At 44.6% G+C, this 25425-nt stretch overlaps 1 protein-coding gene across 1 annotated transcript in view; it reads left to right on the top strand.

Moving 5' to 3' along the window:
• Window positions 1-22757, top strand: part of Pigk (phosphatidylinositol glycan anchor biosynthesis class K) — a 74456-nt gene extending 51699 nt beyond the window's left edge. The window contains exon 11 of the mRNA XM_041651037.1: window positions 22478-22757. Within this exon, the coding sequence (XP_041506971.1) occupies window positions 22478-22594 (117 nt within the window). The 3' untranslated portion in view covers window positions 22595-22757. The remainder of the gene's footprint in view (window positions 1-22477) is intronic.
• Window positions 22758-25425: the final 2668 nt, after the last annotated feature.

Here is a 25425-nt window from a genome sequence, read left to right as displayed (position 1 = left end):
CAGAGCCGTGTTCATTGCAGCAGCCTGTGAACAGCCCAACCTCTGAGCAGCTGTGTGCAGTCAGCAGAATAGAGCACATCCAAGAACCATAGTATTGAGCAATAAGAGGGCGGAGGTGCATATGAGCTGCAGCATGGATCACCTCATCAGCTGTGCACATCACACTGTGAAAGAGGTCACACATGAATGTCCAGCACGGCCACATCTGCAGAGTAAGGGTGGCCAGATCTGGGAGGCAGCAGGGCATGATGTTCTCTGCCAAGGATACAGTTTCTCTTTTGGAGTAATGGAACTATTCTAAACAGAATGGAATGACACACAGCTCTGTAAACCACCCAACTTCAGAATGGGAATACTATGGTGTGGTGCTGTGTCTAAGGTGTCTGAATGGTTCAAAGCACCTGTCTCCAGCCTGTGACCCTCTGCTCCAAGGCTGCAGGGCAGTTTCCTAAGTGATGTGTAGTGGACAGTGGTTCTGCTCATGAATGCAGTGATGTGTGCCACACCCAGTGTGTCCCCTGCACACTGGGAACACACTGCAACACTCACTGTGTCCCTGCACACTGGGAACACACTGCAACACTCACTGTGTCCCTGCACACTGGGAACACACTACAACACTGTGTCCCTGCACACTGGGAATACACTGCAACACTCACTGTGTCCCTGCACACTGGGAACACACTGCAACACTGTGTCCCTGCACACTGGGAATACACTGCAACACTCACTGTGTCCCTGCACACTGGGAACACACTACAACACTGTGTCCCTGTACACTGGGAACACACTACAATACTGTGTCCCTGCACACTGGGAACACACTACAACACTGTCCCTGCACACTGGGAACACACTCAACACTGTGTCCCTGCACACTGGGAACACACTACAGCACTCACTGTGTCCCTGCACACTGGGAACACACTACAACACTGTGTCCCTGCACACTGGGAACACACTACAACACTGTGTCCCTGCTCACTGGGAACACACTGAAACACTGTGTCCCTGCACACTGGGAACATACACTACAACACTGTGTCCCTGCACACTGGAACACACTACAACACTGTGTCCCTGCGCACTGGGAACACACTACAACACTGTGTCCCTGCACACTGGGAACATACTACAGCACTCACTGTGTCCCTACACACTGGGAACACACTACAACACTGTGTCCCTGCACACTGGGAACACACTACAGCACTCATTGTGTCCCTGCACACTGGGAACATACAATACAACACTGTGTCCCTGCACACTGGGAACACACACTACAACACTGTGTCCCTGCACACTGGGAACATACTACAACACTCACTGTGTCTCTGCGCACTGGGAACACACTGCAACACTCACTGTGTCCCTGCACACTGGAACACACTGCAACACTGTGTCCCTGAACACCGGGAACACACTGCAGCAAACATAGCTGATGTAGGAGGCAGGATGTTCACATCCAGCACTCAGTAGAACAAATGGTGTTTTCTTTGTCTTTGCCTTTTTTAGATAATTGAATTTTATTTTATCAACTAAATGCCCTTTTCTTTTTCTCTGTTTCTGCCTGACAGCAGAAAGTTTAATCTAGCTGCTTGCAGATAAAGTCACTCAAATCCTGAGTCTTCTCTGTCTCCTTTCCGCTCTCTGTAGGGTGATGGGCGCAGTGCAGGTGACTGACATGGCTTCATAGCACACGAGATTCAGTGTCTCCCTGCTGAAGCGTTCTGTTAGCCTATGACTTTGTCCTGGTAACCCCTGGTACAGTTCAGGGCACATCTGGAAATACTTGACATTTCTCCGTCTGTGGTTGTGCAGCTGGTGAAATTAGTGAGCAGTACAGGTAACTGGAGTGCCATGGTGGAATCAGCAATCTCTGGGGTGCCTGGTGGCTATGTTGACTGGCACTCTGTGGGTGGGATTCTAGGCTCTCTAAGTAGAGACATGGAAGCCAGCAAGAGCCCTGATGTAGTTAGCAGGTGACCAGCTGCCTGCAGCTCCCCTGCTGTGACTTCCCACAGTAATGCTTGGTACTTGGCTCCTGAGACAACTAAGCCCCTCCTTCCTGAAGTTGCTTCTGAGTGTTCCATTGCAGCAGCTCTGCAGCAGAGACCCGGGAGCCCCATTCTGCTGTTGGCTCAGAATGGGCTCCCCTCTGTCTTCAGGCTTACTCATGTCTCTTTCTTCCCTCTCCATCTCCTTCGCTTGAGACTTTAACATGCTTCTCTTTCTTCGTAAGTGTTGTCGCGTGAGGAAATGTTTTGTGAGCACTGTGTTGAAGAATTAAACAGCGTGTCTAGTGCACAGTATTCTGCGTGCATCTGGTGCCCACTGGTATTGCGTTTAGGCTTCCCACTTGTTTGTTTCCCTGCCACCCAGACTCCAGAAATAACCACACAGAAACTATATTAATTAAATCATCAATTGGCCCATTAACTCTAGATTCTTATTGGCTAGCCCTTACATATTAATTTAACCCATTTCTATTAATCTGTATATCTCCATGAGGCTGTGGCTTACCGGGTTAAGTTCTGGCGTCTGTCTCCAGTTGTGGCTCCATGGCTTCTTCCTGACTTTGCCCTTCTTTTTCCCAGCACTCAGTTTAGTCCCCCCACCCCACCCCACCTAGTTCTGTCCTACCCTATCAGACCAAGCCAGTTTCTTTATTAACTAATGGTATTCATAGCATACAGAGGGGAATCCCACATCAACTGAGGAGTGGAGGGACTGAGGGGTCTCTCAAGGCCACTGAGGACCTTACTGCCAAACTTGCTTGTGGTACTTTCATAGCCCACAGTGGCGGTATTTATCACCTTAGTGTTCATGTGCTAACAGTTTGGCAGCTCTTTGGGAAGTAGGAATTGGAGTTGCTGGTGTGGGGCATTGCTGTGTAGAGCATGAGTCCATTAGGAATTTGTTGTGCTCAGGGCCTGGACCATGGAGAAGTAGCAGGAGAGTGCACACACGGAGAGTGCTCGGCGACCCCGCGTGCCTGTGCAGTGCTCTCCGTTCAAAGGCTGTCACTTGTTCTGTTTTCAAGAAGACAAGTACGGTCTATTGTGGGGACATTAGAGATGGGTGATGTTTGTGTATAAGTCGACTTCCTAGTTACCCCGCAGGTGCTGGTTTCAAAATCAAACCACTTTTTACAAGACAGTGTGGATTTTGAATTAATATTTAAAATTTGCGAATATAACATGGTATTTTATTGTGTGTTAATGCTACTTTCTTTGTAAATGCAGCCACTCACAAGTGAGCTAGGTAACATTTTTGACAGGTTTGTTTCACTTTAATTTGTGAGCATAAAAAGTTGATTAGCACCATGCGGAGCTTATTAATTATAAAATAATGACAATTAGTGATTTGAAAATTAGACATAAAAATCTTCAAAAAGAGAACTATCTTTGTAATTAGCAATATCTATCCATCTCAAATGCTAATTTTAAAAAAACTTCCTTTGAAATAAAATCTATCAGAAGTGACAAGTGTGCTGAGCAGACATGCGAGCCCACTGTCAGGAGAGCCTCTCCTTATTTCCAGTGAGGTGTGCCTTAAGTGTTGTATGAAGAACCAACTTAAAGTATTCCTCCCACCTGCTAAGGTATTTGGGCCAGTTCCTTCCAGATACAGAAGGTGGCACACATGCGAGGATGTGATGACCCTGTGAACAGAGCACACGTGGCTGGAATTGGTCAGTTTCCCGGTGACCTGGATGACGTCATGACCTGAGGTCACAGACACTGAAGAACCCACACTTACACCAAAGGCCTCTGCCTGACTAGAAGTGAGGTGTTGTGGAGGCTGGAATGGGGCCGATCTGAGCCGGGTGATCTGGGGCTGTGTTTGGCTCCCTCACTAGCCACTCATTGCCCGTCTGTGTCTGACCTACCACCCTGTGACCCTGAGGAAACCGTTGATGTAATGGCCTAAGAGATCCCTAGCATCCAGCTAACCTCGAGCTAGCCATGTTACTGACAGCATCAGGGGCCTGTACCAGATATCACCACCTCCCTGTGACCCACTCGCCTGCTTCTTCTGCCAGCGGGAACCCCATGGAACGACTATCACAGTGAAACATGGAGTTTGGGGTGATCCAGAACTTGGTCAGTCATAATTGGCTCCAAAATAAACTGTGTTCCAGCAAGGGTCTGAGACCTGTGGAAGGATGATAGACTATCTAATGACCTTCTAACTTAAGAGTACATTGTCTTCTATTGCATAGGAAGTGAAGTAATGACTTCAGGGTAAAGCTGCATCAAAGTCTTATTTTGTATGTTAGTCCATGCAGTCGTTGCATGGGTTTAACAATGCTCCAATTGCTTGTTTAGTAGACGCCCATGATTTAAGTCTAAAGCAGTGTCTTGGTACACTGTACTGTGAAGGTTGCCAAGGCGAGGCTTGCATCAGCAACTACTGAGTACTGAATTGAAACCTCATTCCTGATGAGTGTTCATTCCACCTGAGCACCCTAGCTACCCCAGCATGCCCTGTATTGACCAAGTCTGTGCCCACGTGCTTGGAACAGCGTGGGTAAAGGTTGATGTGTTTGTGGGAGGCTTGAGATGTGCAGACCTGACACCAAGACTCAGGGTGCTGAGATAATCTCTCCCCCTGACTCGGGTCCTTTTACTTAGCTGGTCGGTTCTGTGCTGTTATAACCGAGCCTGAGACTGTAAGACTGTACAGCATATCCACGTGGTCAACATCAGGAACCCTTTGTTATAACTGAGCCCGAGACTGTAAGAGTGTACAGCATATCCAAGTGTTCAACATCAGGAGTGTACAGCATATCCAAGTGTTCAACATCAGGAGTGTACAGCATATCCACGTGTTCAACATCAGGAGTGTACAGCATATCCAAGTGTTCAACATCAGGAACCCTTTGTTATAACTGAGCCCGAGACTGTAAGAGTGTACAGCATATCCAAATGTTCAACATCAGGAACCCTTTGTTATAACTGAGCCCGAGACTGTAAGAGTGTACAGCATATCCACGTGTTCAACATCAGGAGTGTACAGCATATCCAAGTGTTCAACATCAGGAGTGTACAGCATATCCAAATGTTCAACATCAGGGGACCCTTTTCCATGTGGGGACACCTCCCCACCTGTGCTCTTTCTTGTCTGCATTCCAGGCTTCCTCAGGACCTTCTTCTGCAAATCCTGTATTTGGTAAGAGTAGTGCATGTTAGTCCTCAGACCAGGGTCTTCCTAGCATACCCTGTTTGGATGGTGTCCTGAGCGTCTGTGTCACTCTTGGGGGCTTTAGATGGTGTCCTGGGCGTCTGCGTCACTCTTGGGGACCTTAGACGGTGTCATGAGTCTCTGCATCACTGTTGGGGACCTTAGACAGTGTCCTGGTGTACAAGTAAGTTCCAGGACAGCCAGTACTACACAGAGAAACCTTGTCTTGAAAAACCAAAACTAATTTAATAAGTAAGTAAATAAGATTTGGAGCCTAACCTACTTATAAGTTTTCTAGAACAAAGGCATTCCAGTTTCCTGATTTTACTAAATTTGTAAGGATTTAAAAAATAATAGTTGATATTAATGCAGAAATGGCAGAGTCTCTTTTCCCTTCTATCCCCTCCTTCCTCTCCCCTCCGTCTGCAGTTGGCATTCAATTCCCCTGTGTTCTACTGTGAAATGTCTCATTTGCATCCTCTACCCCACTCCTGTTGTGCAATAGATGATTATCACCATCATCACCACCTCCCCCTCTGCCTCCTCCTCCTGGTTCTCCCCTCCTGGTGCTTCTCCTCCTCTTCTTCCTCCTCCTCGTCACCATCAGAAGATAAACGGTAGATAAACCACTGAAGAAGTCTCTTTTCCATCTAAGCGAACTGAGGCTCTGGTCACGTCAATCATCTGCCTGAGGTCTTAGAAATGACGACGCCAGAGTTGGGGTCTGGGTCACGTGACTCCAGAGTCAATATTCTTGTCTACTATGCAATGTGCCCTCCTTAGGAGCACTTGAAATGGTTTGGAAAGAAGTTTCTCCCTTAGAAGATTTGATGATTGTGAACTATGAGCAGGTGTGATTCCTGCTGGTTACGTGAAAGCATACTCTGGAAGAACCCACTCCCAGCAGAAGGCTCTCTGTATTCTTCAGATGGGGGTTTGCTGATTTGAAAGCTTGTCTGGACAGAGTCTCTGTAGAAGACCTGTTCCTGATTTCCTTCTCCACCGTGCCTGCACTGGACCTCAGTGAATTGGGACAAATGGAATCTGAAGGGTTGTGGGTGGAACCAGTCATGGGGGTGGGGGCAAAGAATTGAAAAGGATGGCCCTGAAGAACGTCTTAGCACTCTACCTGTAGGTGGCTCACTGGGCCTTTACGTCGCCCAGTTCCCTGTTTCAGGAGTCAGTGCACAGTTACGGTAGCTGAGTGATCGTCGGGATTTCAGACTCTTGTGAATTGTCCAGGCAGCACACACATGCTTGTTCCGTGTTTTCCAAAGACACCACGTCTCTTCCTGTGAAACCACAAAGAGATGTTTAAGGTGTGACTCCATGACACATTGCAGAGTGCCTGCACTGACTGCCTGTCCCCACAACTGTGTATTCTCATGGCAAGTGGGATAGCCAAGTTGTCAGAAAAGAATGTCAAAGATCTTGGATCACCAACTTGTCTGAGTAGGCCCTGGATATTTGAAAATTAGTGACACACAGCTAAAACAGCTAGAGAAATACACATTTCTCCCACAAGTCCCTTGAGAGTCTGTCACATTTAGACAGCAAACATTCCTAATGAGCATCAGGCATTTGACTCCATGCATTGCTTTGAGTATTAGCTACTCGGTCATAATTCCTTCGCTCTTTTATATTACAGCCCCATCATTTTCATCACAAGACAGGAGGCTTTCACAACAGAGTTTTGCTGCTGCTTCTCAGAGAATATATAATTTTAAAACCCTCTTAGATACAGTAAAGGCTTATTAAAATGTTCCATAATTTTATTTATTGATAGAAGCCATGATGCAGTCATGATGGTAGTTATGAATTGACTTTTGATCTTCTAATAGCTGGTTGGTTATAATCTTATAAATATGCCAAATAGAAGGAATTTTTTCATTTCCTTCATTTTACCAGCACATACCACCTAGCAGAGAAACCAGTGCTGTTACTGAGGTGTGTGTGTGCTGTGGAGGAGGCTCCTGGCTTGTGAGCAGTGTTTGCTTTCTGTGCTGAAGTGAACAGTGCTGAAGCAAAGAAAGGACCATTTGCTACCTCCAGAAAATACAGTGTCCAGAAAGACAATGCTCTCTGAGTGATTCACTAGTTGAAGAATGTCTATAAGAAAAGTCAGGTGAGAAAATGGACCCACATCACAGGTTCCCGCCTTGTGCTGGCAGGGCAAAGGTTTTAGCCTGTGGTCTAATTAGGCAACAGTCACCAAAAGGAAAAACAAGCCGATGCATAGATGATGCTCTTGGCAGTGCTTTCATTGTTACATGCCCATTTTAAGGAACTTGACTCTGCCAAATTCACCAAAAATTGTTCCTGAAGTATTGGAAAGAGAACACAAAGCCACAAGGGCTCCCCACTTTAGTGAGCAGAACCCAAGTCCTTCGTCACCGAAGTCAGTTCTTTTCAGCTGCATGTCCTGTGCTTGGCAACATTGCTGGCTTGCCACATGATGAACTAATGTAGCTGGGGCATTCTCTGTCACCTCAGTGGCCTGAGATACTTCCTAATAAAAGCTGGGTTGTCATTTGTGCTCAGGCTCACTGATATGCGCAGGCCAGAGAAGTCTGTTTTATAGAAAAAGGCTTTAGTATCTTTGCATAAGCTAGCAGGCGGCCGGGGTGCTGGGGACACAGCCCCGCCGCTCATATTACAACAGTCAGGGCCCTCTTCGTTCCATCGCACCAGTCTCGTTGGGGCTGTACATCACTATTCAGTCCCTCTGAGCATTCTTTCTGGTCATTTTTAGAGAAGTCCCGTTTTCCTTTGGGGACCATTTCCGGTGCTTTATCTGACTGCGGTTTCTCGTTTTCCTGTCGTGTATGTGCCTCCTTACAGTTGCAAGTGCTCTAAATTTACTAAGACAAAATGATGCCCACATTGTTTCATTTCCTAAAATGGGTGGTTTCTGGTGTAAGATGTGCCAGTAGACATCTTAGTCTTATGAAGTGCATTCGTCTACATTCAGCCTGTAACATAGCTAGAGCTATGTGATAGTTATAAATGGATAAGACTAGGTACTAATTAATTTTTCCCTTTCTGCTAAAAGCACCGTGTACTATAATTTAAAGTTATAAAGCTTGTGGTAGCGCCTCTCTGAGATGTGAGCAGTTGATACCTTAGAACATTCAGACTCTGTAGTTTACGTCTCCCTGGCTGTTTGGCTGATGTATTGAAGTCATAGCCGTGGTCTACCGTGAATCCTATCCTGTGTGTCTGACTGCCACTGAAAGAAGAAGGGCTGTAGAAGAGCGTTGTTGCAGGGACCTCAGCCCATGGGAAGACTCCTTATGAAAATGGGTAAAATAATTTATAATATATGTCTTTATTGTACAGATATGCTAAACACGTTCATAATGACTGCTAAGACTAACAGTTGCTACCTTTATTTAAAATGCTTTGTTGAGCTTTATTTGAGAAGGCATTCAGTCTTTGATCGTTTTTTGATGCAAGAAAATAGAGTTCCAATAAGTTAATTTGACTGAAATTAAATTGTTTCTCCCATGAATGGCTTCATTTAAGCACAGAGGGAGGCTTTGTGATTTGCTCTTCAGAGAGTCTATCTCAAAAGAGAATATACCAGGATCCAGACATTAAAACTCGAAAGCATTGTGAGCATCTCCCGGGAAACCCACAGCGAAGAAGTTATAAAAATTCTGCCTAAGCCGGGCGGTGGTGGCGCACGCCTTTAATCCCAGCACTTGGGAGGCAGAGGCAGGCGGATCTCTGTGAGTTCGAGACCAGCCTAGTCTACAGAGCTAGTTTCAGGACAGGCTCCAAAGCCACAGAGAAACCCTGTCTCAAAAAACCAAAAAATAAAAAATTCTGCCTAAAACCAGGAAGTTGGAATTTAACTGTGTTTAAACAAGAGAGTAACAGAAGCCATTACAGCGACTTGAGATACATCTCTTCAACTAGTTATCGCTCAGAGGAGTTCTGCAGGCGGCAGCGAGTTTTACTTGTGTCTGCTGGGGTTTCTTTTGGTATGTTTAACGTTTGTTTTCTGTTTTTTGTTTTTTATCTGGGGAAATGAGTTGTGGTAATTTAGGCATTCGACTTTTTTACCAACGCGAGAAAATTTCTTCATGTTTTGAAATCCACAATGACCTAACAGCGTACACCATGCTGGTTTTCGCTGGAGAGTCCTGTCCCCGCTGGCTGCTCCAGAATCTGTTAAGACTGTCTTAAACTGTCCTCCTCTGCCTGTTCCCTGTGGACTCAGATGCCTCCAGTTAGGAAAGTCCTCTTCTTCCCCTCTGCCTTTGCTGGACAGTCTTCCATTTACTTGGAAACTGTCTGTGGCACATTCTGTCCTTCACTTTTGTTGTGGCAAAAGCATCCAAACCTGGCTCTGTCCCATCTGCACTGTCTCTGCTCATGGACAGTCTAAAGGGACACATTACAGTGGTCTTCAAAGAGCAGACCTTTGGTGTAAGCCAAGATTAGGTACAAATGAAAGTTTGCTAATTGATTATTTTTTCATGCTGAGTGATTTCTTTGTCACTAGTCTTTTATTTTTCTTTCAAATCTGTAAAATGACATCAAATTGAGAATTTGTACAAAATGATTTGTAGAGCATACCTAGCTCACGTTTGACACTCAGCAAATGCTGGTTCTGGGTTACATTGACACCTTCTCTTTCCTCTTTAAACAAAACATTTTATTGTTAGTCTGCATGGTGAGTTACAATGTAGATGCCCTCAGAGTCCCTGAGCACCGGCTGGAGTGTTGAGGGAGTCTAGGCCAACCCTTGTCCCTCCCTCACCCATTTTGAGTGACAGGAAGTTGTTATGCCTGCTAGAGATCAGAGTGAAACAGAGAATGTTGCAGCTTTCTCGGGGAATTTAAGTATCGAATTCTTTTAGCACCTTCTTGCTGCCCAACCGTGTTGGAATCCTTTTGAAAAGGAAGTAGTTGCCGTCCTTCTTTCCGAGGACTTTCACGAAGGACTGTTACTTCTGCCTGCCAGTGTTTTTGCATGTTACTATGTACTTGGTGGTCTGTTCCACTGAATTGTTGATTCAAGGATTCTACCTGGTTACACCTGGAGCCCAACCCAGGCCATATTTATTACATGGGTGGTTGACAGAGAAAACCGTTGATGTTTGCATCTGATTGGTAAACTGAGTGCCACCACAGACATTCATCCCATAGACTGCATGAAGGGAGCATGTTGCCACGTGCACTCACTCGTTCTGCTACCTGTGTCTCAGAGCCTGGTCTCATGCTTTGAGTCTCATACTCTTGAGTCTCGGGCTTTATTCACAACGGTAGGTTCTGCCTTTCAGCTGGAGTAGTCAGACCCTTTCTTTCAGCCAGTCACTGTCTAGGTGGGAGCCCACCATATCGCTCTGTGTATTTGCCCCATTTGCTCTTTTTTTTTCCTTTTGTTTCTGTACATTATTTTGGATTGTGTAACTTTCTTTTTTTAAAAATTTATTAGATTTTAAAAAAAAAATACCAATCCAAATTCCCACTCCCTCCCCTCCTCCCATTCCCTCCACACACCCTCCCACCCCACCCCCATCTAATCCTAAGAGAGGGTAAGGCTCTTTGCTTTGTGGAAGGTCCAGGGCCCTCCCTACTACATCTAGGCTGAGCAAGGTATACATCCAAAGAGAATAGGATCCCAAAAAGCCAGTATGCGCAGTAGAGATAAATCCTGGTGCCACTGCCAGTGTCCCTTCAGTCTACCCAGCCATACAACTGTCAGCCACATTCGGAGGGACTAGTTTGGTCCTATGCTTGTTCCTTCCCAGTCCAGCTGGAATTGGTGAGCTACCATTAGCTGAGGTGGACTGTTTCAATTGATGAACCCTTCATGGTCTTGACCTCTTTGCTCAAATTCTCATATTCTCACTCCTTCCACTCTTCAACTAGACCTTGGGAACTCAGTCCAGTGCTCTAATGTGGGTCTCTGCCTCTGTTTCCATCTGTTGTTGGACGAAGGTTCTATGGTGATATTTAAGATAATCATCAGTCTGACTACAGGGCAAGGCTAGTTTGGGACCCCCTCCTCTATGGCTTAGGGTCTTACCTGGGGTCATCCTTGTGGATTCCTGGGAATTTTTCTAGAACCAGGTTTCTTGCTAACCCCGTAATGGCTCCCTCAATCAAGATGTCTCTTTCCTTGCTCTCATATCTGTCCTTCCTCCCTCTTGACTATCCCATTCCCTCAAGTTCTCCTCAACCCTCCCCTTCTCCCCTTCTTTCTACCTTCCATCCCCTTGCTCCCAATTTTGACAGGCAATCTTGTCTGTTTCCAATTTCCAGATGCATCAATATATGTTTTTCTTTGGTTCACCTTATTACTTAGCTTCTCTAGGATTGTGAACTATAGACTCAATGTCCTTTGTTTATAGTTAGTAGCCACTTATGAGTGAGTACATACCATATTCATCTTTTTGGGTCTGGGTTACCTCACTCAGGTTAGTGTTTTCTAATTCCACCCATTTGCATGCAAAATTCAAGATGTCATTGTTTTTTTTTCCCACTACTGAGTAGTAATCTAATGAGTAAATGCGCCACACTTTCTTTATCCATTCTTCAGTTGAGGGGTATCTAGGTTGTTTCCAGGTTATAATTATATTATAAATAATGCTGCTATGAACATAGTTGAACAAATGCTTTTGTAGTATGATTGAGCATCTTTTGGGTGTATTCCCACGACTGGTATTGCTGGATCCTGAGGTAGGTTGATTCCCAATTTTCTAAGAAACTGTCATACTGATTTCCAAGGTGGTTGTACAAGTTTACATTCTTACCAGCAATGGATGAGTGTTCCCCTTACTCCATATCCTCTCCAGTGTAAGCTATCATTGGTGTTTTTGATCGTAGCCATTCTGACAGGTGTAAGATGGTATCTCAGAGTTGTTTTAATTTGCATTTCCCTGACAGCTAAGGAAGTTGAACATGTCCTTAAGTATCTTTTGGCCATTTGAAACTCTTCTGTTGAGAATTCTCTGTTTAGTTCAGTACCCCATTTTTAAATTGTGTTATTTAGAATTTTAATGTTTAATTTCTTGAGTTCTTTATATATTTTGGAGATCAGTTCTTTGTCTGATGTGGGCTTGGTGAAGATCTTTTCCCATTCAGTAGGCTACCTTTTTGTTTTATTGACTGTGTCCTTTGCTTTACAGAAGTCTCTCAGTTTCAGGAGGTCCCGTTTATTTATTGTTGCTCTTAGTGTCTGTGCTACTGGGATTATATTTAGGAAGTGGTCTCCTGTGCCCATGTCCCCCCTTCATTTCTGATTTTGTTAACTTGGATGTTCTCTCTCTGCCTTTTGGTTAGTTTGGATAAAGGTTTGTCTATTTTGTTGATCTTCTTGAAGAACCATCTCTTTGTCTCATTGATTTTTTTTTTTGTATTTTGTTTCTATTTTGTTGATTTCAGCCCTCAGTTTGATTATTTCCTGTCATCTACTCCTCCTTGATCAGTCTGCTTCTTTTTGTTCTAGAGCTTTCAGGTGTGCTGTTAAGTCACTAATGTGAACTTTCTCTGTTTTCTTTATGTGGGCATTTAGTGCTATGAACTTTCCTCTTAGCACTGCTTTCATAGTGTCCTATAGGTCTGGATATGTTGTGCCCTCATTTTCGTTGAATTCAAAGAGGACTTTAGTTTCTTATTTTTTTCTTGACCCAGGGGTGGTTCAGTAGTTGACTGTTTAATTTCCATGAGTTTGTAGGCTTTTTGAGAGTCGTATTGTATTGTTGTTAAATTCTAACTTTAATCCCTGGTGATCCGATAAGACGCAGGGGGTTACTCCAGTTTTTTTGTATCTGTGGAGGTTTGCTTTATTACCGAGTATGTGATCAATTTTAGAGAAGGTTCCATGAGGTGCTGAGAAGAAGGTATATTCTTTTTTCTTTGGGTGGAATGCTCTATAGATGTCTGTTAAGTCCATTTGATTCATACATATGTTAGTTCTCTTATTTCTCTGTTAAAGGATTGTGTAATTTTCATTCCACCTGATTCCACTAGTGCGCTATCAGTGAATGCACGTCATCGTCCTGGAACTTCAGTTGTGTATCTTGACTATCACAGTCTGCTTTCTTCTGGTGTGTGTGTGTGTGTGTGTGTGTGTGTGTGTGTGTGTGTGTGTAAATGGAGACCAGAGGACAACCAGGAAGGCCACCCACTTCCTCTGAGACAGGGTTTCTCATTTGCCTGAATCTCCCCAATCAGGCTAGGCTGGGCCCATGGTTCCTCCCCCGTGCTGGAATTACCAGCACAAGCTTTGTGACATGGGTTCTGGAGCTTGAACTCAGGTCTGTGCACTTACACGGCAAACACACTACCAACTCTCCATGTCCCCAACCCCACAATTTATTTTAAATAATATTCTGTTCACGTATGCTATAGGAAGTTTGTATTCCTGGCTCCTTGTTGTTTGTGCCATTCTGAGCTCTACAACATTTAATCACTTTCGATTTTAAATAGTGAGTTTCGTATTTTAAATGTTTAAAATAAGGGAATATTTTTATTTGTTGCACTCACTTCACTTCTCCCCTCCTCCCCCTTGTGTGAGCCCTCCTTACCCTTCTACTGCCCGAAGAGCTCTTTACCACCTTCCCTGCAGTGTGGGTCTGTTCCTGCTGGGCTCCCAAAGCTCAGCCCTGATGCTCTCGTTTGCCTTCTTCCTAGAAAAGTCCTTCCCATCTGGTCCTTTTTTCTAGAGTTCTAAGTTAACGACTTTATTTTCCACATTCTGGTGATGTCTTTTCTCTTGGCTGGGAGTCCGTGGAACTTGATTTACAGACCTGGGATGCATCATGGCTGGAGTTTGCCTACCCTGCTTCTTCTCGCTGCTTGTCCCTTTTCCTTGTTTTTCATTTTGATTCTGATGTTTCGTTCTGTGGTTTTCTCTCTTTTTTCTTGGTGTTATGTGTACAGATTTGAAATCTGGAAGGACTTCAGCCATTATTTTAGATCTTTTCCTCTGCACTTGGGAATAGGCGTGCAGATGTGTCTGTGTGCCCTGTCTCTTGGCTGGGTTCTTGAAAGTGTGCTGTTGCTTGGGAGGGTCTTAGTATTGTACCTGTTTGTCGACAGGCAGACAGGCTGTCTCTCCTCTCGTCTGCCTGTGTTCCTCCATTATTCTGATACTGCCCGTCCCATGTGCACTTTGCTAACTACAGCTCGTGTACTCTCATGGCATAGGGTTTCTGATGACAAAATTGTGTATATTTGTTTTATACAACATGCTTTAAAACACATGTACATTGCAAATGCAGTCTATATATAGTCTTTTTTATCAAAGAAGTATACATTCTTGTGGAAGTTAGCTACAGACAACAAATATCAATCAGAATGCAAGCCCGGGATGTGTAGACCATTTTCACTGCCAGCCTCAGTGAGTTCTTACTCCTTTCCTTGAAAATCAAGGCTTACCAGGCACCTTTCCACAGACAAAGGACTAACTGTAGCATCTTGCATAGCATAGGTTCTCTTTTCTCACTTAATACATCCTGATTACAGTTTCTCCTCCCCCTATTCCAGATTCTCCCCCACTTCCCTCCCATCCAGATCCACCCCAATTCTGTCTCTCATTAGAAAAGATACAGGCTTCTGTGGGATAATAATAAATATAACAAGATAAAATAAAAACTAACACATCTGAATGGAATAAAACAAAGAACCAGAAGGAAAAGAGTCCAAGAGAAGTCCTAAAAACAGGCCCACTCGCCTGCACCCTCGAACCCCATAGAAACACTGCACTGGTAGCCATGATATTCATCCAGAGAGAAGAAAAATATAAAAACAATGAGATTAAAGAAGCAAACAAGGAAAAGCTCCAACACAACATTTTGAGACAGGGAATCTCCAAAGTCACCATTGAGTTAGTCTCCTGTTGGCATCTCCTGCTGGGCCTGCGGCCTCCCCTTACGGACGGTTTGTTTCCCCAGCGAGACTCAGGTGGAGAAAACTAAAGTTTTGTTTGTGAGTGCTTACCAATTGAAGGTAGCTTCTGAGTTTGGGGGGCATGTGTCCAGTTTTTCAGCTCTGGAGTCCCATCTGGTGCGGACCCGGTGTCTGCTGCCTCAGTCTCTGAGTTCATGAGAGCCTTGCTTCCTTGCTGTCTTCTATCCCCTCTGGCTCTTACAGCCTTTCCACCTCCTCTTCCTCAGAGTTGCCTGAGCCCTGAGGGGAGGGACTTGAGGGATACATTCCATTTAGGGCTGAGCTTTCTGAGGTCTCCCAGTCTCTGCACATTGTTCCCATCTGCTGCAGGAGGCAGCTTCTCTGATGACAGCTGGGCAAGGCACTGATCTTCGTCCCTGTCTGGAGTGGCCTGCGGGTTCCCGGAGGTGCCAGCTGGTGCTGGGGAACTGCTTCCCTGACCAGAGTGCCATAGGTCTTATTTTTAACTTCAGCAAATCTTGCATGGTCTTATTATGTATTCTGTTTGTCTTCCCAGGTCTTTGTATTTTCCTTTATACCCAGTGTAAAGTGTATATTTAAAGTTCCACGCTCACTAAATTCCTCGTCTCTTCACGTGTGATTTTCAGTTATGTGCTGGTTTGAATAAGAATACCACCAAAGGCTCATATATTTTAATGCTTGGTTATCAGGGAGTGGCACTGCTTGAGAGGGATTAGGAAATGTGGCCTTGTTGGGGTGTATGCGGCCTTTATAAGAGTTGTCATGGTGTCTCTTCACAGCAATGGAGCACTGACTGATACTTGGATATGTATGATATTTGAGCAAGATTTGAGTACATAGGAATAGAAAATACAAAGACTTACAATGGAGTATTTTATTTTATTGTTATGTATTTTTTTAAAGAGTGATTATTGTCTGAGGGAACAAGTATCAAATTTGACACATTCATTTCCTATCAGTATATCTTTCTGCGAATGTGTCCACTAATTTTGTATTGCTGTGCAATAGTGATTGGCCGTCGTCATTCCAGGGTTTGGTCCTGGCTCAGCTGAGTCTCCTGCTGAGGAGCTTCAGTCAGGATAGCAAGCAGTGATGTGCCCTGAGGCCCTGGGTCATCTTCTGTGTCGACAGGATAGTGGTCCGTGTCACATGAAGGATTCAGTTGTCTGTCTTCTCTTCCTGCTGTTCCCTGTTCTCTGTCCACTCCGCAGCATGGCTTCGATTCTTCAATACCCAGGAAGCATCCTGGCTGCTTCTAACATGTCTGTATCTCTGATTTCTCTACCTGACGTCTAGACCGTCTTATAGGTCAGGCCCTTCCTTCGCATTGGCTTACTCCATCCCAGTGACCTTCCTTTTGTTTAGAGACCCAGGTCACTCCTTAGAATCCTTCTCTTCACCTTGTACAGCTGCTCACAGGGTCCTGTCCTCAGGTCCCGTTCTTGCTCTACATGGAGCGGGAATCATGGGGTTGTCTTACAAGTCTGCCTACTGTGGTTTCTTTTGTATATTAATATAATTTAAAGGCTCTAATCATGGGACTGCAGAGATGTCTCAGTAGTTAAGAACACTGGCTGTTTTCCCAAGGATCCTGGTTCAATTCCCAGAACCCACTTGGTGACTCAAATCCGTCAGGAACTCCAGTCCCAGAGGACCCAACAACCTCTTCTGACCTCTATGGGCACTGGATGCACATGGTGTACAGAGATAGATGGAGACAAAACACTCATACATATAAAACACTTTTTATAAGATAGATGAAGACAAAACACTCATACATGTAAAACACTTTTTATAAAGGAATTAAGTTAGGTTTCATGTAAAAGGCATATTTTTGGAAATACTAATAAACTATATTAAATAGATAGTAGAAACCAATTAATTTTCTGAATTGTAACTTAACCTTGGTAGATTATTTTATAATTTTGTTTCTCTAGAGTATAGTGTAATTAACTCTCATTATTCTTAGAAAAGAATCTTGGTGAAATTTTGGTAATTTTCCCTTCGCTTAGCAATAAATATGTATAATTTCAGAAACCCTGTTTCTTTACATAAATGTAATACTTAGATCTGCGCTCTCCTCAAGTGTTTTGAAGTTATATGGTAATGCTCTAGCAGCACGAGACGGGAGTGAGTGCTCTTCAGGTTTTAAGTGTGGTGTTGCTTAGCTACCCGGCCTTTAATAGGAAATGGTGGGCATTGTGACAATTGGTGGCCCTTAAACTTCTGAGTGTTGGCTCCGACACAGCGGTTTTATGTAAGCCATTCACCTTTGTATTGTAGATGTTATTGTGAGAGGTTAAACAAAAGAGGAGTGTATTTAACAGCAGTCTGTAGAGTACCGTAACTCTATAAAATCAGTCATTTTAGGAAGCACTTTAATGGACACGAATGGAATTATAAAAATACTTTAATATGAGCTCACTTCAAATACAGCTGTACTACAAAATGCAGTAATTACACTGATCTTTCACTTGACTGTAAGGAAAAATCATTGGAGGATATCTAAAATATCACATAGTTGTATTACAATAGCAGTGCTGTTAGGGCAGGAATAGCGTTGAACACACACTGAAAATGCACTCTGTGCCATGCTGCTGTCATGGTACCCTGTGGCTGTTTGGTAGCTAGCATGTCAGGAGTGGAATGGTGTGGAATGCTCCCACCAGTGGGACAAGTATGTGAAGCTTCTTTTACTTTCTTCTCCACTTTGTGTGTGTGTGCATGTGTGTGTGTGCATGTGTGTGTGCGTGTGTGCATGTGTGTGCGTGTGTGTGCATGTGTGTGCATGTGTGTGCGTGTGTGTGCATGTGTGTGTGCATGTGTGCATGTGTGTGCATGCGTGTGTGCGCATGTGTGTGTGCATGTGTGTGCATGTGTGTGCATGTGTGTATGTGTGTGTGCATGTGTGCGCATGTGTGTGCATGTGTGTGCGCATGTGTGCGTGCATGTGCATGTGTGCATGTGTGTATGTGTGTGCATGTGTGTGCATGTGTGTGCATGTGTGTGCATGTGTGTGTGCATGTGTGTGCGTGTGTGTGTGTGTGCGTGTGTGTGCGTGTGTGTGCGTGCACATCTGTTTTCCTGCATGTGGAGGTCAAAGCTGATGTCAGGAATCATCATCCACTGCTGCTCTACCTTAGAGCTCACATATATGTCAAGTCTCCTGTCTGTGCCTGCAGAGGCTAGAGTTATACATGGGCACACCCATCTTCACTTGGGTTTCTGGGCATTTTAACTCCGGGTCTCATATTTGCATGTCAAGTGTTTTAACTACTGAGATATTCCCACAGCCAGGAGACACTTTTAATGCCGGTTTTTTTTTCCTGTGTATTCCCCTTACCTGCCTCACATAAAATTCATACCCTCTATACATATACTTTCTTTAGAAGTACAGATAAATATGAGATGATCAGTATCCACCTGTAATCCTACATCTTCCAGAAAAACAAAGCTAAGATATTGGTGTATTTCTCTCTTTCAATATTTGTTACAGAATTATAAGCCATATTTCATATTTTATTTTCATGTTGTTTTAACTTCCTTATTATGGGATGGGAATCTCTTAAACCACTAAAATCGTATGGAAGCATGTTGGGGGCTGTATACTACACGGGCGCAGTCCGCTCAGGTTGCTTGCTGATGTTTAGCTCTTGACCCTGGTGAGTAACCGACAGGTGGCTAATCTAATTGGGTAATTATGATGACTGCTCTGCACTGTCCTTCCACTCTGATGGAGCGCTAATACAGCCTTTCCTTCCCAAGAATTTCACTTCTGTGATGAGAATGCTACTGTTAAGGTTTTTATTAATAATACTCTATTCTCACTGGCCAATCCAGATACACTCCTGAGAAAGAACAGCAAACTTTCATTTGAAGCTATTTATACATATAACAAAGTACACAGACTCACCTCTAAGACTACCAAGAAGAGTTCATACTTGAAATAAATGTTCTTTTTAAAGTCAATAGTCACCAATTGTGTCAGTAAAAGAAAGAGACTAGATTTTATTTTTCATTAACAATAGCAATATTAAAAACAACAGGCAGATAGGAATACCTATGGCATGCCGTGTCAGGTAAATAATTACATTAGTCTATGAAGAGGGGTAAGCTCTGGAAAAAAAAAAAACGGATAATAGACCTGGATGGAGGTGGGTGGTCCTTGGACTTCCCACAGGGCGGGGGACTTGATTGGGGGAGGGAAATGGGAGGCGGTGGAGGGGAGGAGGCAGAAATCTTTAATAAAGAAAGAAAGGAAGAAATGAAGAAAGAAAGAAAGAAAGAAAGAAAGAAAGAAAGAAAGAGAGCAGGGTCTGGGAGAGGTTTCTTTTCCAGTAGGGGGCAGCATCTGACTGTCACTAGTGGCTCCCTTGCTGCAGACGGCCAGTACAGATGACCGAGCAGGCATTTGATGCTGGGACGAGGCAGGACTTGCTGAGGTCTTGACTTTGTGACCTCACCTCTGACTAGATTTCTCTCCCTGGGAAGGTCAGCGATGATCTTGACAGAACTGAGCTGTCTCAGGACAGTTGATGGTGGAGCGAGATGGGTCAGATCCCTCAGGCCCCTGCGGGCACATTGTAAAAATCTGAAGCTGCCTGGGGACCAGTGGGGTCTTTCTGTTAGGACTGTAAGAGTCAAGATTTTCCTAGACTGTTGGTGCACAATAAACCACTCCACAAATTAGTGATTTCAAACCTTGATTGTTGATTGTGTTGGTAGTTCTGCAGGTTGGCAGTTTGGGCTGAATTCATCTGGACAGTCTTCTGCGCTCTCTGGCCTGCCTGTGGTGAGCCTGGCTGTGGTGAGCTGGACGGCCTAGCTCTGGTGTACCTGGCTGTGCTTTGCTGCAAAGATGTCTGTTCTCCACTTTTCTTCCAGAAACTTGGGCTTTCTCATGATGGGAGCAGGTGTCTAAGAGAGCACAGAAACCAGAAAACCCTGAGGTTACACCTGAGTTACATTCCTTTAACCAAAAGCTGTTTCTAGACCAGCTGATTCCAGAAGCAGGGTGTAGAAACATCACTCCTGTCCCCAGCTTGGCAGTGAAATCTGAGACCTTGTCTCCGCATGCTGGACCAGTGCTCTACCCCTGACCTGCATCCCCGCAGACTCCACCCTCAATGTGACCTGCTGTAGGCCAGTGAATGAAGAACCCGGAGATCACAGTGCCCCTAGCCTGAGTGAAGCTTCCTTTACTGCAGGAAATCGTGCTGCTGGCTTCCGTTTCATCTTGGCCTGTTGTCCTTCTTTTCTTCTCAGACCAGTGGTTCCCAGCCTCCCTAACTCTGAGACTCTTTAATACAATTTGTTGTGGTGACCCCAACCATAAAATTATTTTCATTGTTGCTTTATAACTGTAATTTTGCTACTGCTATGAATTGTAATGTAGATATTTGTGTTTTCTGATGGTCTTAGACAACGGTTGTGAAGGGGCTGTTCATCCCCCTAACAGCTGCCACCCACACAGCTTGACCACAAGATAATTTTTGTGTTTTCTATTATTTGTTCATTTTTGTTAAAATTCATATTGAATATTAATTTTTTAAATTATATCATGGTCCTTATTAAATTTTATCTACAAGTGTCTTCCCTATGTCCTCAGGATGTATCTCTGCAGTGGTGGGCATTTTTCTTCGTGATTTTCTTTATGGTTTTCCTTTTATTTTATTTATTATTGCTGTGTGTGTCCATTGCTGCTACACACGTGTTGAGCTCTTAGGACAGCTTTCAGGGCTCCAGGCTCTCCTTCTGCTTTGTTTGCTCTGGTCCCTCCTATTGTCTCTGTTGCGGTGTGCACGATCAAGGTTTATTAAGCCGCAAGGTTCAAGTTGACTCTGCTCTCCCCACTTCCACCTGGGTCTGTAAGTTCTGGGCCTCAACAGAGTGTGAGTGTACCCTCTGCCCTAGTGTGAAGACTTCTCAAATCTGTGTCCAGGGGGTGGTTTTCCTGTTCCCAGGCCTGGCAGGGAGCAGAGAAGCTAAACTAGAGTGGGAATACGAGAAGTACACTCAGGTCTTTCACCTGGGACTGACAGGGCTGATGCTGTATGTCCTTTGGAAGATGGCTTACCACACAGATGCCTGCTCCTCTGCCTAGATAGAAGTCTGTGTGTCAGTACCCGCTGTAATGTCACATGGCTTTTGGGGCTTGTATGTAAATGGATATATGACAAGGTGTGCCACTACAGAGCTTGGGATGCAGTATGCGGCTTGGGCCATCCCATAGGTCCGTCTTCCCCCGTAGAAACAGCAGGCGGGAAGACAGCAGGCTCCCACAGCCTCTCAGGAGCCTCGCCCTCACGGCCAAGCAGTTTCTAGCAGAGCAAAGCAACTCAAGAACTGGGCTGGCCATCTCCTCCTGGCCCAGCATTTAAGACTTGCAGACAGTGGAGGCACTTGGGAGTCTTGGAGGAGTTAGGTGGGTTTGGGTAGGATGGGGTTTGCATGGGGTTGCAGTGGCTGAAGTGACCCTTTCACAGTGATTGCCAAAGACCATCAGAAAACTTGATGGTTCCTAACAGCAGCAAAACTGCAGAGATGTTGAAGGGCGGTGGGGGCGCCGCCTTTAATCCCAGCACTCAGAAGGCAGAGGCAGGCGAATCTCTGAGTACGAGGCCAGCCTGGTCTTAAAAGAAAAAGAAGTAGCAATGAAAATAATTTTATGGTCAGGGAACTGTATTAAAGGGTCACAGTGTTAGGAAGGTTGAGAAGCTTGCTGTAGACAAAGGCACACATGATACAGCGTGGACCGTGGCTGTGTTAGAGATGTGTCCTGTGGACTCAGGCAGGCTTGGGCCTCAGCGGGTTGGTGTGGAGATGCTCAAGACAGGTAATGAAGAGTGGGGGTAGGAGCGATGGCTGAGGGAGGATGCAGTTGTGCGGGAGTTCAGCTGGGAAGACCCTGGGAGCTAGCGTCTTTTGGTCAGTGAGTTTTGAGGCAGCACAGGGTAAAGGCATTCTCTGGGCCCCAACAGGTGGTTGCTGCTTTGGGATGAACCCTGGAGTGTTCTACGATGTCTTTGTCCTCTGGTTTAGTGTGATGTGTGAGTGTTTCCTATCAGCAGCGTGGCCCTCATGGAGCCATAGTTCAATAGGAAAGACGAGGCATGGAAAACTGAAATTAATAGAAATAAGCAGTGGCAGGACTCTCCTCTGCTGAGCAGGTTGGCGGTGGGGAGGGGCTGGCCCTGGTGGTCAGGGCGGACCCCTCTGAAGAACTGATCTTGTTAGGAGTCAGCTTGCCTTCCAGATGTTTATCTCCTTTGAAGTCTTTCCCGCTATTGCTGTCCCAGCATGTTCATTACCCCTGGACTCCTCTTTCCTGTTGGCACTTACTTTACCCATTGCTGAGTCCCTCACCTCTTGTTAAGTTGGCCCTGTTGTCCTTGTTTTGCAGAAACCAAAGCCGAAAGATTGGCACCCTCCTGGTGGCTTCATCCTGGGGTTGTGGGCGCTCATCATCATGGTCTTCTTTAAGACCTACGGGATCAAGCACATGAAGTTCATCTTTTAGACTCATGGATGTGGGAGAAGAACAAATGGAAGATGGCAGCCTTGAATAAAAGCATAGATTTTTATGTTTTTAAATATGTTGCTTGTGTGTAAATTTGGGAAGAAATTAGGAAAAAATGATTTTAGTGAACGTTTGACTTTATCATTAAAATACTGTTAATACACTTGTTTATTATCCATTAACTGTTTTCATTATGTTTGTGCATGTGTGTGATATAAAGCCTGGGACAGTGACATTGGAATATATTGGTTGTTTTTGTCCTCTTTTCACTGTGAAAGTAAGAATTGTGAAAGTATTAATTATCACTAAAAGCGGTAACTTCTGTAAATAGTTTTGTGTGTGTTCTTTGGGTATTTTTATTTATGTATATTTTTCCCCAATGCCCAGTGTATACAGAATATACCATTCATAATCGTTTTGTTTTATAACATATTATTAAGCTTTTCCCCCTCCTTGGATATTCTTCAAGAATACTTTGTGAACCGGACATGGAGGTACTTTGTTATAATCCAAACTGCTCAGGAGGCTGGGCTGAGGTCATGTGAGCCCTCAGGTCAGCCTAGACAAACAACAGCGAATAAAAGACATGTAGTGTTCATGTTATGATCCGTGGTTGTTCCCTTACCTTGTGCGTTCATTCTGGAGGGTATTACCGACTCTTAGCCATTCCTGGGATCTGCCGAGTTAACTGCAAGGGAAATGAAAACAAAGACCTCGGTAGCTGTCCATCTGGAAACTTGTGCCTTAGAGAGTTTCTTCTGTTAACTGCTCAGAGAAACATGCCCGCTTATTTTCCATTTTTAAGCATTCTGTGAGCTTCTAGAATTGATTGTATCCTCTTTAGTTTTTATCCTGGAAAAGTCAGACTGCCAACTAGCTGGATCTTTGCTTTCCCTGAGGACAGTCCCGTAATTGGATGGCATGCATGGAGCGTGTATGCGCACTGCTGGCCCTGATACCACAAGGCACTAAACATCCCTTTGTATTCCATAAGATGTAAGAGTTCATCCCCCACATTGATGCTTCTAGAATGCCAATCATCTCTCCATTTTTTCCTGTGATGGAAGGAGGACTGACCTGTGTTGTGGTCAATCTCAGAAGCTCTATTCCCTTTCAGACCTTGGCATCTGAGTGTGGTTAATAAACCACAGAATCTCTTTACCTTTTAGCTCTTAAAATATTGTGTTGTAGTTATAAGCAAGACTCATAATTTCACAGGCAAAAGATTGTCATCTCCTGGACTAGTACAGGTAATGTTGGGGTTTCTTTAGCTCTGCGTCTTTAATTGACATTTTTTATTGGTATGCTGTATAAGACAAAAAGGAAGTTTTTATCTGGAAGCATCTTCTTGAGCATGGGAAGAGGACACACAGAAGTGTGGGTGGCCAGGAGGTCGAAGTAAGAGCCATCTGACCCTGTCTCTGTCCAGACCACACCCAGGTCATGGAGAGCATGCCCGTGGCGTGAGAGGATTGTAGCAAAGGGGTTGCTCTTGGGCCAGAGTCTGAACGTCAAGAACCACACCCTGATGTGAAGACGGCCGGAAACAGGGCTCTCCCTCGGAGGTGGGGAGGTGGGGAAGCGTCCTCTTTTAAACCAGCCTGAGAGTTAGGGTTAATTCTACCTGGGCAGGCTTTGGGAGGGCAAGGGTTTGTTGTTGTTTGTTTGTTTTTGTTTTCGTTTCTCTTCTTAAATTTTCAGAATACAATTGAAGCAAAAAGCTTAAAAAGTCTGCTTGTAGCTCTAACCTTATTTGAAACTCTTCTGTCTTCAGTAAGTAAATCGTGTGTGAGCAGATACAGAAACTAACACCTCTCCCGAAATATACCCTCAAAGTCCCAGGGAGTGGAATGAAACAGTGTGTCGGGGACGGATGAGATAATGGTGTCCGGGACGGATGAGGGACGGATGAGATAACGGTGTGATAAACATTCCGAAAGTTGTAAATGTGCTGCGCTGTTGTTCTCATTTCTGCTTAGGGGCACACAGGGGCATGGGTGGTGGTGACAGGGTCCATCCCCTGCTGCACTTCCGGGCCTTCTTAAGCTTCTCCACGATACTCCTGTTTTTGCCGGTATTTTTTCTGTCTTCCCCCTTGGTGTCCTTGAGGGAGAAAAGAGAAGGAGACAAATGGATCCCCATAGGCACGCCCTGACATTTCTGATTTGGAGAGTGCATGGCATAACGATGCGGTCCCCAGAAGGCAGCCTGCCTGAGAAACGAGACCCAGATCAAATGTTGTGGATTCCAACCTCACGAGACATTTATTTGCAGCTTGTGGAAGGAAAATGTAGCTTGGATGCAAAGATGATAAAATTGAATCAAAAATTAGAAGTAAACAAAAAAATAATGCATGCATTTATGATTTCAATTTTTATATATTCTCTATACTTGAAAGTGATGAGCCCCACAGCAAGCATAACTCAGCCCCTTCATGCTTACCCAGTGCTTTCTGTCCTGGCGGATGCAGCTAACATTTCTTCCATTATGTATGTTGTATAGCCGAGTTACAGTTACTGTGGGAGTCATCATTCGAGATTTTGATGCATGTGTTTCTGGAATCTGTACAGCAAATGTTGAATTAACATATTATCCTTTTCAGTTTCTTTTTACCAAAATTAAGCCTGTCTGTAGTAGATGCTGTTTTAACTTGTGAAAGAAATATTTTGTAAACGTACTTGGAGATATAGCTATAGAGCAGTGAGATCAGTATCTGGGTCTGCTTTGTGGCACCAGCCTCATTGCTTCATGGCTTCACTCCGACCCCAGGGCCTTGGCTGCTGTTGTGCTGCCCACACATGATGGCCCCCACAGAAATGGTTCTGTTCTGG

The sequence above is a fragment of the Microtus oregoni genome, unplaced genomic scaffold (assembly GCF_018167655.1).
Source record: "Microtus oregoni isolate MIOR12 unplaced genomic scaffold, Mior012 000000F_ref0000247, whole genome shotgun sequence".
In the NCBI taxonomy this organism is placed as follows: Eukaryota; Metazoa; Chordata; class Mammalia; order Rodentia; family Cricetidae; genus Microtus; species Microtus oregoni.
Note: the sequence above shows the minus strand (reverse complement) of the source record. Positions and strands in the feature narration are given on the sequence as shown.